General features: G+C 41.9%; 1 protein-coding gene across 1 annotated transcript in view; it reads right to left on the bottom strand.

The window, feature by feature from the left end:
• Positions 1 to 303: 303 nt before the first annotated feature.
• Positions 304 to 16,584, bottom strand: part of TMEM266 (transmembrane protein 266) — a 105,200-nt gene continuing 88,919 nt past the window's right edge. Inside the window, exons 9-10 of the mRNA XM_014606044.3 lie at positions 4,008 to 4,070; positions 304 to 3,058 (exon numbers count right to left, since the gene is read on the bottom strand). Of these exons, the coding sequence (XP_014461530.1) occupies positions 2,451 to 3,058; positions 4,008 to 4,070 (671 nt within the window). The 3' untranslated portion in view covers positions 304 to 2,450. The remainder of the gene's footprint in view (positions 3,059 to 4,007; positions 4,071 to 16,584) is intronic.

A 16,584-nucleotide genomic window follows, 5' to 3' on the forward strand; every position in this document is an offset into this window, starting at 1 on the left:
CTCCTCCATAAATTGATCAAATTCTGCACAGTCACCAATTTTTGTTTAAATATATTAATGCTATTTGATCCCAGCACCTTACTTGGAAATGTATTCCAGCTATTGACTTCTCTGTCAAAAAGACTCAACCAAATGTTAATGAATAAGTATTATTGTCCAGATACATAAATGAGAGCATAGGATATGGGGATCAATTCTATGGTCAAAGCAATTTTGATCAGAATCCGTATGGAAGCATGTACAAATTCAGGCAATGCATAGGATGCAGGAATATATTGACCACCACTGCAGAACTAGCGAACAGTAGGTTCATATATAACTTTTTAATTAAAACCAGACACATTTATCAATTAAAAACACAATTGAAAACACAAAGGGAGTGGCAGTTGGCTACCCTGTTAGGCTCTTTGGGAAAATGGGTATTGTTATTTTTTGAAAAGGAAATTAGGTGCTGCTTTCCTTTCAAAGGCAATTTTAGGGAACTTTTGGACATATTCTATTCATGACCATGTCCAGTAACACTTATCTCCCAGGAGCTCCCAGTTTCTGAATGCGGACTGAGCTCTTAGGAGAATTTGGCTCCAGTTGTGAGAGTTGAGCCCATCTGAAAAAAGGAGAAAAAAAAGTCTTGCCTTTAGTGACTGCTTAGTTTTGAGCTTAGCAGTAGTTGTAATTGTGAATTCATTTTATGGCTAGCTATCTGAATGAAGAACAGGAGGCACTCAATGAAATTAGGATGCAGCAAATTAAAAATAGAACATAGATATAATTTGTCACAAAATTCTCTGCTGCTAAAGATCCTGGAGGCAAAAGTAAGTTTTGTAAATAGCTTAGACTTTTATGACTTAAACCCAGCACCAGCATTTTCATTAGCAAAGGCACATAGCCAATCATTGGCTGGGTTCAGAATATTGTCTTTCTGCTACTCTGTACAGAGATACACAATTAGTGTGGGTGTTTCACCTTCCTGTGATTTATCTAGCTCTGACTGCTGGTGGAAAGCAGGATACTGGGCTAATAGACCACTGGTCTGTCCTCCTATGCCAACTCCTATTTTCTTATTTCAACCTACTGTTGAAATACTGGCAAGTATGCCAGGCTACCAAAAAAACCACTACTGCAAAACCAATGATTTCTTCAGTTTGCCTTACTACTACCCTGAAGTCATGTTGGGGCAGCAGTGCGTAGGCAACTTCTGCTGAAGTCCTAGTTGTATGTGTGCGCTTGCCAGGCTAGCTGGGGCTTTACAATACACCTTCCCGCAGCACCAGCGCAGAATTCTTGAAAGGGCAGAAACTTGTATGCATTTCCATACAATCAGTTCTGTGTGCTGCAGCAACACAGATATATATATATAAAAATGAATATACCCAGTAGCCCATGTGACAGGCTGTACTGGGGTCCCTTTGTGCCCCAGACAGAGGACATCACTGGCTCTCAGAGGATCACCCCAGTGCAACTTACCCCTGCACACAAGCTGCATAAGCACATTCCTGTCATGCTGAATTGTAAAATCCATGGCCAGAGCTAGGAAAACCTTAAGAGTTAACCCTTATATTTGGACACTTCAGACTAAGGTTGTTGAGTTAAAAAAACCCCTAAGGTTATTGAGATCAGAAAAGGCTTTTGTCCGAATCCAATCATTTCAATATATTATGTGCAAGCTGTGTAGACAAACTCTGTGGCACATAATAAATGAGACTAACATATTTCCCCCAAAGTGGAAGCTAATTGCAGTATTTCATTATGCCTATAGCCCAGCCCATAACATCAGTGAACAAAAGCATAGAACAAACATTTAGTTTGTTTGCTTGTTTTTTTTAATTAAAATTGAATTTGCAAAATGTCCATTGTTCTCTCACCAAGTTGGCTTGGAGGTGAAAACCAGATTTTTTTTTTCCAAAATAAGTTTTTTAAAGAGTTCATGCAAAAATAAAAACTGATCAGATATTTTGTTTCTTTAATCTGCATTGCCCAAAGTGCTCCTTGAAAAAAGTTTTGGGGAAGAAGAAAAAGAATTGCCAGTATTTGTACAAAGGGATTTACAACTGTCGTCATGTACAAAGGGGCGGTAAGAAATTTTAGAAGAAGTTTACATTTATGAGTATCATACCCTGCTGAAGCCTGACCTGACAGAAGTTGTTCAGAATTCCATAAAAAATGTTTATTTTAGAAAAAAAACAAACCCTTGCAAAACAAAGATTAAGAATCTGTACATCTTTGAGGTCATTGTTCTGTAATACAGAATGTTTCCTCTCTTGTCAGGGCTGAGCCCGAGGACCTCGGAACCTGGAAATGTCATGGTTTTCGGCTGGCTCTCAGAACTCATGCATTTATGAATATTCAGTTAATTCAAACCACGCAAGCAGCAAGCTATCCAGCCAGTGGTAATTCTGAGCGCACCATTAAAGCTTAGAACGTCTCCTGTTTTTCCTCACCATGGTGGAGAACTATGAATCTGGGACCCTGTTTAACTTTGGCTCTTTGGATTCCAAAGATTTGTACTTGTCGTCGATCACTGGGGCATTCTGCTGAAAGCGGATAGCTGGTTTAATCTGGAACACGTCAAAGCTCTCTTGGTTCTTCCTGTTGTAAATGTTCACTCTGTGCTCCAGCTCGGGGCTGGCTGTAGTGGAACCTGCTGGAGTTGGTAGTTTGAGGTTGACTGGATCCAATCCTTTTTGTGTTAAGCATGAATCCTCTGATAAGGATGATAACAGTTCCTGAACTACTGCATTGTTGACCCTCTGCCTTGGATCGATTTGGTCATGTCTTGTGTTCCCCGTCCTCTCTAAGGGGCAATACTCAGAAGACTCCTCCCGGGTTGTACTGCAGTCTGTGGAGGAGCCAAAGGTTTGGCTGCTGTCACTCTGGGCTCTAGTTACAGAGCTGTCTGTGGATCTGGAGACACTGCCTGAAGTGGCACTAGTGGAAGTTCCAGTACTTCCTATCTTCATTGGCACATCCACTGTGAACAGGTCAGAAGATATGTTTGGGTGGTGTACATCTATGGCTGCTGTGGTAATGACACAAATAGCTGCCTCAGGAACTCCACTGTCTGAAGGGAAAGATAATAAGATCATATATCATAAAAAGGCCTTACTTTGAACCACGTAGAGATATTGTAGAGAGAACAGCTTCACATAAAATCATGCAATAAGTAGTTATAATCACAGAAATGAAATGTGCATCCAAACACTCCTTTTCACAAGCATCTTGTTATGAAGTCTTTGAATACAAAGATATGGGAAGATGACTGTGAACTGAAATATTCCCTTTTTAAAAAAAAAACCCAACCACATAGCTGGGAGTACATTTTTAAAGTGAAAGGTAAAAATACCACACAAAACCCATATTTTTTATTAACAAACTTTGCACAGAGTTACCTATGATGCTTTGAATATGTGCTTTATTTCATAGCTTTTAAAATCTATCATATTGGGTACTCATGTATAAAATGTGGTAGAGTACGTGCCTATTTCAAACTCAGATCCTATGACCCTCTTAATGGTTACAATACAATCCTTAAGATATAGAAATCCATTTGGAGTTTGACCTAGTGCCACTACTCACATGTCAGTTTTGTCTGGCATTGAGTTTTCTTATCCTTCCTTCACTCAGTTTAACCTTTCTAAAAGGTTCCCAGCCTGAGGCTCGTCTAAGTTATGTTCCAATTTGCTTTCCATTCACTTACTTTTCCACAGTTTTCTTTTCTAAGCCCATTTGAACCACTCTGTCTTACTCCAGTAAAATCACACACCTGGATCTTTTAAACCATTATAATTGACTTCTGTGGGAGGAGCGCCATCAAGCCTTTTATCCTTGAGAGTTTCATCTTGACAAAAACTTTCATGGAAAGGATAGGACATTCATAAAGATTGGTTTAATTTCACAATGGATCTATTAACTGCTCATGCTTGCTTGTTCTGCACCAAGCAATGCAATTCAGCAATCAGAAATGAGGCTCTGAAATTCACTGTTAATCTAAATCTTTAAAGGAAACTTACCACTACTGGGCTCATTGTAATATTGGCTGATGTAATTATTCATATCATCTTTGACCATGGCCTCTGAAAGAGTGAGAAAGAATGTCATTAGAGATTACTTATTCTAATCGACACTGTTCTAGTACACTGCTATATAATTGTGACATGCCTTGGCCCCAGATGTGGCCTTTGAGACACACTTTTGAGGTGTTTTCAGACCTCTGGCTCCAATCTTTGCTATCTGCAGCTTGACCACTGAGAGCAGACTGAGATGCTTCAAAGGTCACCTCCCCGACCTCTAGAATCTCAGCTCTACCTGCCTCCCCTACGTCACGCCAGCTCTTAGAAAAGGGGATTTTGCCAGCTAGAGGAATCATGCCCTTGTCCAGTCATCCCCTCAGAAAAGATGGATTTCCTTCTTCTGTGGAAGAGGCCTCCCTGTATGGTTAGATGCTCTGGAATCAAATAGCACGGATGGTAAGTGGGTAAAAAAGATAACAAAAAGTTGTATTATGAAAATGAAAGTAAAGATCAGAAATCAGTAACTATATGTTGAGATACAAAGATATAAGAAAAAAACAAAAGAAAATGTCAGAACAACAATCTGATCTTACCCTGCCTCTTAAACCTAAGACTTCAGCTCCTATCCAGCTCAACAGATTAGAAAGCAGCTTCTGCCTCTCACCTTTCTGCCAGGGCCTCCTCAAGCTCCCTGTCAGCCTGCTTTACTCAGCTGGCTGGCTGGGGGCCTCAGTGCTTCCCTATAGGTGGAAAAAAACTAAAGATCATAACTTGCTTTCAAGGCAAAGCTTAAGTTTGGTTTCTTATCTCACCACTTTTGGATTCTTGGGGAGTCCACACTAGGTATATAACTTGCTGCTCCTCAAAGACACATGCTTACCAGACTAACAAATCCTTCCTGCTCTAATTAAGGTCAGGAGACTATCTGCATCCTTTCAGACATGAAAAATACTAATCCAGTATCCTAAAGTTACTGTCTCTCACTTAATTTTCCCATCGTGGGAACTATCCTTCCAGGTGGTATTCTTATGGGTCTCTTCCTTTGAAACGTAAACACATAGTTGTCTAGAAGGCTCATGCGCCTCAAAGCATGTTTATAAGGGAGATAAGTAAATAGACTCATGTCAAATCCTCATTCTCAGTGATTACCTCTTCCACCTGTGAATGGGCAAGGAACACTTAAGTTAATCACTGCCCACAAAATTACACTTATATCAAATATAACAATTCATGAAGACATAATAATGACAAGGCTAAATACAGCTTGGTGGTACCTATACATAGAGACTACACATGCCATATCAGTAAAATGAGCTCAAGAAAACATTAATGATATCCCATGAATCCCTCAAGCACTGTAGGTTCATGACAGCAATGCTCTCTTCTATATGCTCCATATCTTATCCCTGCTCATTCTATCTTTGCATCTGGCTAGGATATAAGCTGGTGTTCAATAACGTATCTTTGGCAGCTGTCTCACTATAGTCCTGATCTAGCAGACCCTAGCTAGCCACAGAAGGTCCATGGAAGTTGCTTTAAGTGGGACTTTTGGGACCAGGTCCTTAATGATCACTTAAGGTACTTTATAAAGTAGCAAATGGGAGATTCAGAGAAACGGGGCCTTGGAACTCCCAGCCACAACTGTCATCATTCAGCTGCTAACATTTCTATGCACCTGACATAAGCCATCCTGTTATGAAGAATGACAAACATGTCTTTTACATTTGATGCCCTATTAGATCACTTAGCAATTTCTGTCAACACAAGTGTACTCTTTTTGATCAATGGCCATTGATTTAAAATGACAATAATGTTCAGTTTGGGACTTGATTCTCCCTGGATCCCAAACTGCTTGGATGTCAAAGCATCTCTTGGCATTTCCTTACTGTAAAGGCTTACATCAGGAGTCTGCAGATGTTATATGTTATTATCTCCCCTGGTGTCAAAGCATCTCTTGGCATTTTCGTACTGTAAAGGCTTACATTAGGAGTCTGCCGATGTTATATGGCTGACCCATAATTCGTTTGAAAATGCATGCCAGAAAACTGTGGTTTGCTGTTCCACCAGTTTCAATTCAAGGAGCTCAAAGTACTTTATAAGCAGCAATAAACATTGCCTCAAAGCACCCTTGGAGACTAGCTAAGTATTATACTTTCCAATGGTAGACTGGTGAAGCCAGGACCCAAGCTTGCGCAAGATCACTGGGGAAGATGGTGGAAGCAGCAGGATGAAAAGAAGAAAGTTTACATTAACCCATCTAGGATTGGAGCCAGGGATACCAGGGAATTGTGGCATTCAGTCCTGGTGTATGAAGAGGGCTACTGAGCTACCTTTTCCCACGCTTTAGAAACAGAATGGGCCCCTCTATTTTTTGGCACAATTATGATATTCTTGTAGCTTATATCATGTTGGTCCTCCTTTTTGAGGCTTGACTATCCTTTTGTGAATCCAGACCACCTGTTACTCACCTGCAGCCATTCCATTATTCAGCAAATGGTCAAGGTTTTTAGAAATTTTCTTAGTGTGCGTGCTGGGACTAGCAAGTTTTAATTCCTCTATCTTTATTTCCTCTAGCACCTTTTTTAAGGTCCTGTGATGCTAACCAGGTGGTCCTGGACTGCTCTCTTTGTTTTCAATAGTAATTTCTTTTTTAAAAATCTCGTTCTGCTGTTCCATTACATTTGGATAATTTGTAATCCTCTGCCCCACCCCTGAAAACTTCTGTCTGTTTCTTTCTTCTTTCCCTCCTTCTTGATTTTGAACTTGTTGGCTTTGAGACAATTTTAATTAATAAAATGGTAACTTTGCCCAGTACTCTCACAGCAGCAGAGCAGAGAACCTGTGGGGGGTACAGTGCTATGCCTCATGATTCACTTGATAAATAAAAACAACACAACGTCTGTCACAGAATTTATCAAAAACCAATGGACATTACACCTCAAAGAAGCACAACTCCTACAAGGCTTGGGACCCCCAACAAACAGATCAAATTTACAATAACTTTTGGGTGAAATCCTCAGTGGTTGTCAACACAACTCTGTTAATGGGTCAGCTGTTTCTACGATGACATTTTTTCCCCCAGAAAGAATTAAGGGGTCACATCCTTGACTGGATTAAATAATCATAACTCTATTTACTTTAACTGGGCAATGATACTTTTGCTAGTTAAGAATTTGGCCTGATGACAGTACCCATGCACATGAAATATGAATTTAAATTGTAAAACAGAATCATAGAATCATAGAAATTAAGGGCTGGAAGGGACCCTGAAAGATCATTGAGTCCAACTCCCCTGCTCTGGGCAGGAATGGTCTTGAGATCAAATGGTCCCAGCAAGGTGTCTGTCCACTCTCCTCTTAAAGACTTCCAAGGTTGGGGACTCCACCACCTCCTTGGGAAGTCTATTCCAGATTCTGGTCACCCTTACCATAAAGAAGTTCTTCCTTACATCCAACCTGAACCTATCCACTAACAGTTTATGGCCATTGCTCCTTGCCCTGCCCTGGGGTGCCCTAGTGAATGTTTTTTTTCCCCAGCTCCTGATATTCACCCCTTACATACTTATAGATGACCACCAAGTCTCCCCTCAGTCTTTTCTTCCCCAGGCTGAACAGTCCCAAATCCCTGAGTCTTTCCTCATAAGGTTTGTCCTCCAGACCCTTAATCATTCTTGTGGCCCTTCTCTGGACCCTTTCAAGGTGCTCCACGTCTTTTTTGAAGTCTGGCACCCAGAACTGGACACAGTACTCCAGCTGGGGTCTCACCAGCATGGAGTAAACTGGAAGTATCATTTCTTTAGTCCTGCTCACGATGCATCGGTTAGTACATCCCAGTATGCTATTAGCTTTGTTGACTACAGCATCTCATTGGTGGCTCTTGTTCATCCTGTGATCAACCATAACCCCAAGGTCCCTTATGTAGCAATGACACTGACAAATGGAAAAGAAAAATGTCAGCTGTACCCAGTGTATAAATATATGCTATGTGCTCTGTACAATGTTTTTTTCCCAACTGATAATAATTAATTGTACTTTGGAAAGCAATGACAATATTACAGTACCTGAAAAAAAAAGAAGAAAAAAGAAAGAAAAAAATACCCTCATGTTGTCCTGATGCAAAACTCCAATATTACTATTATGACAGTACTGAGAACATCCTGTAAAAACTTTAAGCTTAAAAGCAACCTAATCTGCCCAATTTGTGGTGTATCATGTGCTTTAAAAGCATCCTCTCCTTTTTAAGTGCTCTTTTGATACCATGTTTCAGAAAACCATGCTCATCCCACTGAGCCAGATTTCCCACACCCCCTTGGGTCTCTGTGGCTACAGTCCTGCTTTTTCACAGCACATTGTGGTTTGCAGGTGAAAGAAACAGATGTTTGCTGTGGAACACTTTCTCCACATAACAAGACCCAAACCACTAAGCACTCTGTACCTGGAATAGCTGCACTCATAAGATGGCAATCTAACCTGACACTGAAAGGGAACATGGTTGTTTTCCTGGTTTCATTGGATCTTAAAAGCTTTTTTGGCCCCTGTTGATCTTTAAATGCCTGCAGTCAGAGGTGTGCTTTGTGCTAATGCCTGAGTTTAGAAAGAGGCCTCAGAGTAGCTCCAGGCAATGCTGCTGGATTCGGAGTACATTGCAATGCTTTTCAGCTATCTGCTGTTAAAATACCCTTCGTTTCACTCATACATAATTTATACTATAAATGCCACCTGAACATTATAGTGCTGGAAGCTTCAGGTGTATACATACCTTTCTGTGGCAAGAGTCAGGAGCAGCAGATACTAGATCAGATTAGGCTTCTTCTTAGATTTTCTGGATGCTAAAGACAACACTAAGAATCTCTTCTGATCTTTGAACAAAATTTGTGCTGGAAGAGGAGCCAATGATGTTATGGTACATTATAATAAAAAGGCAGAATCACTCTGCCAGTAAGAGTTGCTTGCTGGCTTTTAATTCTTCATGTAAAAGCCCAAATTGGACCTCATGGCTTCCTCCAGAGGTCATGCATGTACCAGCCTAAGAGGCTGTAAATCAATCAACACAGCATATATGATATGTGAATGAACAGCATTCTAACCAATCAACCTAACACTTACCCTACAGACTGAGGTCATTAGTCCATCCTCCTGACTGCTGCAACAGTAACTACCTCATACTCAAAAGGAAGCCTCTCATAATGCAGCTAGCTAACTATGCAGTGCTGAACATGGAGGGGAAAAAAATCTTTACTGAACATGGCAAGTAATCAGTCTGCACAGGGGATGGTAAGATTCGATTTGATTATCTTCAGTTATATTACAAAAAAAAAAGATTAGTGAGCATAAAATTATCCATTTTTATATTTGTGTGCAGCTTCTCATCACAGAAAGCAATGACATGTTATGATAAAAGAACATTATACTATATATATGTATCAGCCACAGCATAAGCTTTGGAGGATTATAATGAAGCAAACTGGCACTTAAACTGTTTTTTTAATCATATGGAAATCTCTAGAATTTTAGAAGCAAAAGGATGATTTTCTCAAGTTATCCTAGATATTATTCATTTTTAACCAGCTTACTGTTGCTGTCAAGGACTTTAGCAAAAAAAGAAGAACACAGTTGGAAAATCCTGAACATCAGATGTACATACAAATAAAGCATATTTTGGGTAATATCACACATAGCTGTACTGACAGATCATGGTGATTCACAATAGGATTTTTTTAAAAGTCCCTATCTTTTAGCACCTACAATTAAAATTGGATGGAAATGACAGGTGCTTGTAGGCAAAATGTCAGGACATACAAGGAGGAGAGAGCAGATTATTTATATTATTTTAAAATCTACATAGTGTTTTCTGTTTTCCAAATAATTCTAAAACAATCTCAGCTGGAGAAAGGAAATCCTGACAAGTAGTAATCTACCCATTATACTCTTCCTCTACAAACCCAGAATTCTCTTTTGATTTTACTCCACAGGCAGCTTAACTTTTTTAGGATCCAGGAGCTAAGACATTTTTTTCTCCTTTTATATGAGGAAAGATAGTTGTGAAATACAGTGATGTAGTCTCCACATCCTCTTCTGTAATGCTATTCTTCCTCTCTCAGCTAAGATGATGAGGCTGAACAACAAGGAAAAAATATTTTTCCTTTTATATATTAATAATGATAGCTTTGGAAAAATGTACATGGCCAACGGACTTAAGGCCCACGTCCAGATAAGCATGGACGTGCGGTATGTGGCGCTGCAGACCCGTCTGTGGTGCCACACACTGCACATGCAGGCCTTCTCTGTGATGATACTTTGCAGGGGGTTGATCCTGGGAGATCCTGGGGTCAAAAAAAATCCAATGTCAAAAAAACTCAGGGCAGTTCATGTGGCAGCAGCACACACTGCCCAAAACCGGAGCCTGGCCAACCAGAACCATACTTTGGCTGCCGGCCGGGCTTCCTGCTGCAGCTGCAGCTGCAGCTCCCAGAGGTCCCCAGAACCCAAGGTAAGGCTGCTGGCGCAGGCACAGTTGCTTGCCCCAGCCTTTCCTACTTCACTCGGGGTAACCTGCTGCGTGCCAGAGCATGTGTGGCATGGGCATTCCCTAGAGACAAGGACACACCCAGATAATTCAGAGCAGCTTGGTCTTTTTTCTGTTCGATATGGCTAAAGCAGTTGTTCTCAACCTGGGTGCTGCAAGAACACACTAATGCAATCCAGCCAGGTGTGCCTTTCTGTTGCAGCTGCTTCTCACTTCAGCTCCGATGTGTCAACTGAAAGCAAAGGCACACGGGACAGTTTCACCTGCCCCGTATACCTCTGTTTCCAGGAGACACCATGTGCAGTTGGACCAGGAAGGCCTGTAGTAAGAGCACATGCCCTTGCCACAGCTACTTTCCAATCTGACTTTGCAGGAAGCACGTGGTGCAGTTCTACCTGGCTGCAGTAGCAATGGGGTGAATATAAAATAATTATAATGACTGAATTAAGTAATAATGTATTAACAAGATAATTAACTTTACATAAGAATACCAGTAATATAATTCTATAAGTTTTAAAACAGGGTGTTGCTAAATTTAAAAAAGTTGTGGGGGGTGTCTCGAGTCTGGAAAGGTTGAGAACCACTGGAATCAAAACTCTTCTCCACAAGGAAGCTGGTTATTCTTTAGGGTTTGGATTACAAACAACACCATTGCTAATACAAATGATGAACTAGGGAGCTCTCTCACCCAGGGACCATGCCCAACTACCCACTCCAGAAGTGAAGATGGATCTGGAGTTGTGGAAGGTGGTAAGGAAAATGTCAGTGGTGTGCTGGAAAAATGACAGGCAGAACAGGCCATTTCCAATGACACTGCTGCCCCTGGTAAAGGATGGTGTAGTAACTCAATGCCAACCCTGAAAAAAAATCTTACAAAATCACACAAAAGAAATCACTTAATACCTGCCATGGGAATGTGGCAGTTTATCATGGAGTATGGTGACACTGCCCATCAATTTAATACAGAGGAATTTTAAAATCATTCTGAATTTAAAATTAAGAATTTCCTTTAGAATGTAATGACCTGAACCACACGTTGGCCAGGAAACTGGTGTTGATAGCCTGTCTCTTATGAAAGTTGGATTCACCTTCCCTGAAACTGTAACCCACCATTTTCCATGGGTCAGCAGCCTGAGCAGTGCTATACATGTGGTGAATCCAGGCCTATCTCCTCTCTTCAGAGGGGATGTGTCTACTCAAACAGCTTGCTGTTCAAAATGTTATCCATGAAAAATGTGGTGTTTTTGGTCAGGAATACGCAGAAACAAAAGGGAGTGTAATAAAAAATTCCAAATCAGCCTGGTTTTTCTATAAAATTATAGACTACAAGCTGAAATGTTCCTGGGAATAATAAACTATTTGGAGTAAAGTCCCTTCTAACCCATGGGACAACAATATAATCTCTCTCTCCTATCCATATAAAAACATAATAAATTTGGTGGAACACATAAACGCCATTCTGTCCATCAAGGGAGATTCTTTTTCTAGCCCTATAATCCCTCCACTGTGACCTTTAATTGTCTCATCAATGACCCCAGAACAAGCCTGCAAAACTCCTGCATACAGCAAATACCATTTGTATGTCTTGATTGAGGGCTTTTTTAAAGTTACCTTGAAATATTTTATTATTGAAGCATTTTTATTTTTTATTGCCACTGATTCTGTTGGCTTCTGCCTGTTGGAGTTGAATTTCCTAAACTAGGGAGTTCTTTCTTTTGGGCCGAAGCTCTGTGAGGTCATGAATCTTTTGAGTGGAATGAAAGTCTTATTGTTTCTTGATGCTAACGGCATGTTTTCATAATAAACCTCACATTAAGGACTCTTTTCCTTACAAAATGGAATTTTCCAGCCTCATCAGTGCTACCTGCGAGCTATTTTTCTTTTAAGTATGACTGGCATTTTGAAGCCTATAGAAAAAACTGGCAACATTTTATATTTAAGTTTAGCAACAAATGCTAATGAACCACTGTCAGTATCTTCCTTGACACTAGGACTGAGTTTTGTTAAATTTAAAACTTGACAACTAAAAATGATTTCAAAAGCAAATTCAGAAATTAACGTCAAGAGATAATAAATGTCACTGCATGTACTTTAGCTGGCACTCCAGAAACAGATCTCTGTGCTTGTCCAGTATAATTTCATCTATTATTTTAACTAAAGGTTGTCATTGATACTTCAGCTTTGATAAGAGATGGAGTAACTTGATTACTGTCTCATGATTTTGGCTGTCTTTTACTAACTACATTTAATAATCTAAATAGCACTCTCTCTGGATAATGAAGCCATATTCAAAAGTTCAAAATTACATTACAGCTAATGGTTTCATATGAGACTAGGCCATAGCACACAGCTAGAGGAATAAGGAAGGGGCAGAAGCTAATAAAGGCCTGATTAGGAAGAATGACCACCCTCTGAGCCACTCTGCTTTTTCATGTGACCTTTTTTTTTTTATCTGGGTCACAGAGTTATGTGATCTAATCTTGATTTTTCACTGGGGCACCAGTATCTACTCATCTGCTTCTAGAATTAAGGGCTGTGACAAGGATTGTACTATGTTGCCTTTGGCTACCTGTGTCTTCTATCAATTCTCAACATGAACTGGTATGCAAAGAGAGCAGAATCTTAATGTGCTGCAAACTTCAGAAAAATGCAGCAGCACTTCATGCTTCCCAGTGATTACCTCTATAGTTCAGTATTCACACCTACAAATTCTATATAACAATGGTTCACAAGGTTTTCTGGGAGGGACCTGGCATGACTCAGCTGAGGTCTGAGATAGACCAGCACTAGGATTTGGCTTCCACCACTGATGCTGCTATTTCATAGAAATCATAGAAAATTAGGGTTGGAAGGGGCCTCAGGAGGGCATCTAGTTCAACCCCCTGCTCAAAGCAGGACCAGCCTCAATTAGATCATCTCAACCTAAGTTTTGTCCAGTCGGGTCTTAAAAACTTCCAAGGACGAAGATTCCACCATCTCTCTGGGTAACCTGCTCCAGTGTTTTACTAGCTTACTAGTGAGAAAGTTCTTCCTAATATCTTGCCTAAGCTTCCTTTGCTGCAATTTGAGACTGTTGCTCCTTGTTCTGTCATGTGCCACCACTGAGAACAGCCTAGCTCCATCCTCTTTTGAACCCCCTTCAGGTAGTTGAGGTTGCTATTAAATCCCCTCTCAATCTTCCCTTTTCTAGACTTAAATAAACCCAGTCCCCTCAGCCTCTTTTCATAAGTCATGTCCCCCCGCCCCCTCACCATTTTTGTTGCCCTCTGCTGGACCCTTTCCAATTTGTCCACATCCTTTCTGTAGTGGGCGGCCCAAAACTGAACACAGTACTCCAGATGTGCCCTCAGCAGTGCTGAATAGAGGGGAATAATCACTTCCCTTGGCCTGCTGGCAACACAGCTACCAATGCAGCCCAGTATGATGTTAGCCTTCTTTGCAACAAGGGCACATTGTTAGCTCATATTCAGTTTACTGTCCACTGTAATCCCCAGGGCTTTTTCTACAGAGCTGCTGCCCAGCCAGTCAGCCCCCAGCCTGTACTGGTGCATGGGATTGTTCCATCCTAAGTGCAGGACTTTCCAGTTGTCCTTGTTACACCTCATGAGATGTCTTTTGGACCAATCCTCCAATTTGTCTAGGCCACTCTGAATACAAGCCCTACCCTCCAGCGTATCTACTATTCCCCCCAGCTTGGTGTTATCTGCACACTTGCTGAGGGTGCACTCCATGCCATCTTCCAGGTCATTGATTAAGACATTGAACAAAACCAGGTCCAGGACTGACTCCTGGGGAACTCCATTTGATACCGGCTACCAACTAGACATAGAGCCATTGATTACTACCCTCTGAGCCTGATGCTTCAGCCAGTTTTCTATCCACCTTACAGTTCATTCATCCAGCCTGTACTTCCTCAGCTTGCCTGTGAGAATGTTGTGGGAGACTGTATAAAAAGCCTTGCTAAAATCAAGGTACACCACATCCACTGGTCTCCCTGCATACACAGAGCCAGTCACCTCATCAGAGAAGGCAATCGGGTTTGTCAGGCATGACTTGCCCTTGGTGAATCCTTGGTTGACTGTTCTTAATCACCTTTTCCTCCAAGTGCTTAGAAATGGATTCCATAAGGACCTTCTCCATGATTTTTCCAGGGGCTGAGGCAAGGCTGACTGGTCTATAGTTCCCTGGATCCTCCTTCTTTCATTTCTTAAAGCTGGACGCTACACTTGCCCTTTTCCAATTGTTTGGGACCTCTTCCGATTTACCATGCGTTTTCAAAGATGATAGCCAGCGACTCTGCAATCACATCGGTAACTCTCTCAGCACCTTCAGGTGCATCACATCCGGCCCCATGGACTTGTACATGTCCAGCTTTTCTACATAGTCCCTAACCTGGTCTTTCACCACAGTTGGCTGCTCACCTTCTCCCCAAACTGTGCTGCCCAGTGCAGCAGTCTGGGAGCTGACCTTGCCTGTGAAGACTGAGGTGAAAGAGGCATTGAGTACTTCACCCTTCTCTGCATCATTTGTCACTTGGCTGCCTCCCGCATTCAGAAAGGGACCCACACTTTCCCTGATCCTTCTCTTGCTACTGACATACATGTAGAAACCCTTCTTGTTACCCTTCACATCCCTTGCTAGCTGCAGCTCCAATTGTGCTTTGGCTTTCCTGACTTCATCCCTGCATGCCTGAGCAATACTCTTACACTCCTTCCTAGTTATTTGTCCAAGTTTCCTCTTCTTATAAGCTCCCTTTTTGTAATTCAGTTTACTGAAGAGTTCCCTGCTAAGCCAAGCTGGACTTCTGCCATACTTGCTAGTCTTTCTGTGCATCAGGATGGTTTGTTCCTGCACTCTCAAGAAGGCTTCTTTACAGTGCAGCTAGCTCTCCTGGACTCCTCTCCCCATCAGACTGGCTTCCCAGGGGATCCTGCCCATGCAAGTCAAAGTCTGCTTTTCTGAAGTCCAGGGTCCTTACTCTGCTGCTCACCATCCTTCCTTTCCTCAGGATCCTGAACTCAATCACCTTGTGATCACTGCCACCCAAGTTGCCATCCACTACTACATTCCCCACCAATGCATCCCTGTTTGTGAGCAGCAGGTCAAGAAGAGCATGATCCCTAGTTGGCCAGTCCAGTACTTGCACCAGGAAGTTGTCCCCAACACTCTCCAAAAACTTCCTGGATTACCTGTGCACCACTGTATTGTCCTTGCAGCAGATGTCAGGGTGATCAGGAAACTTCCACTTGCTGTTTGAAGAAAGCCTCATCCACCACTTCCTCCTAGTCTGGTGGTCTGTAGCAGACACCCACCACAACACAACCCTTGTTGCTCTCCCCTCTAACCTTATCCCAGAGATTTTCAACAGGCCTATCTCCAGTTTTGTACTGGAGCTCTGAGCATCATATGGATCTTGGCAATAAAGTGCAACTCCTGCTCCTCTTCTCCCCTACCTGTCCTACCTGGACAGTTTGTATCCATCCATGACAGTGCTCCAGTCATGCGACCTCTGACCAAGTCTCTGTTATTCCAATCATGTCACAGTTTTGTGACTGTGCAAGGACTTCCAGTTCTTCCTGCTCGTTTCCCAGGCTCCATGCATTCATGTACAGGCACCTGAGGTAACTAGTCAATTCCCCTGATTTCTCAGGAAGTATGAGAGCACCTCTCCTTTGCACCCTCCTGCACCCTCTTCCTCCAGGTCTCCCGCTTCTCCACTTACCTCAGGACTTTGGTCTCTATCCCCTGGTGAGCCTAGTTTAAAGCCCTCCTCACTAGGTTAGTGAGCCTGTCTGCGGAGATGCTCTTTCCTCTCCTTGTCAGGTGGATCCCATCTCTTCCCAGCAATCCTTCTTCTTAGATCATCCCATGGTTGAAGAAGTCAAAGCCCTGCTGGCAACACTACCTGTGCAGCCAGGTATTGATCTGCAGGATGTACCCACTGCTGCCTCGGCCCTTTCCCTTGACAGGAAAGATGAAAGAGAACACAACCTGAGCCCCAGACCCCTTCACCCTTGCACCCAGAGCCCTGTAGTCAATTCTGATCTGCTCA

This window comes from Alligator mississippiensis, chromosome 11 (assembly GCF_030867095.1).
Source record: "Alligator mississippiensis isolate rAllMis1 chromosome 11, rAllMis1, whole genome shotgun sequence".
Taxonomy (NCBI): Eukaryota; Metazoa; Chordata; order Crocodylia; family Alligatoridae; genus Alligator; species Alligator mississippiensis.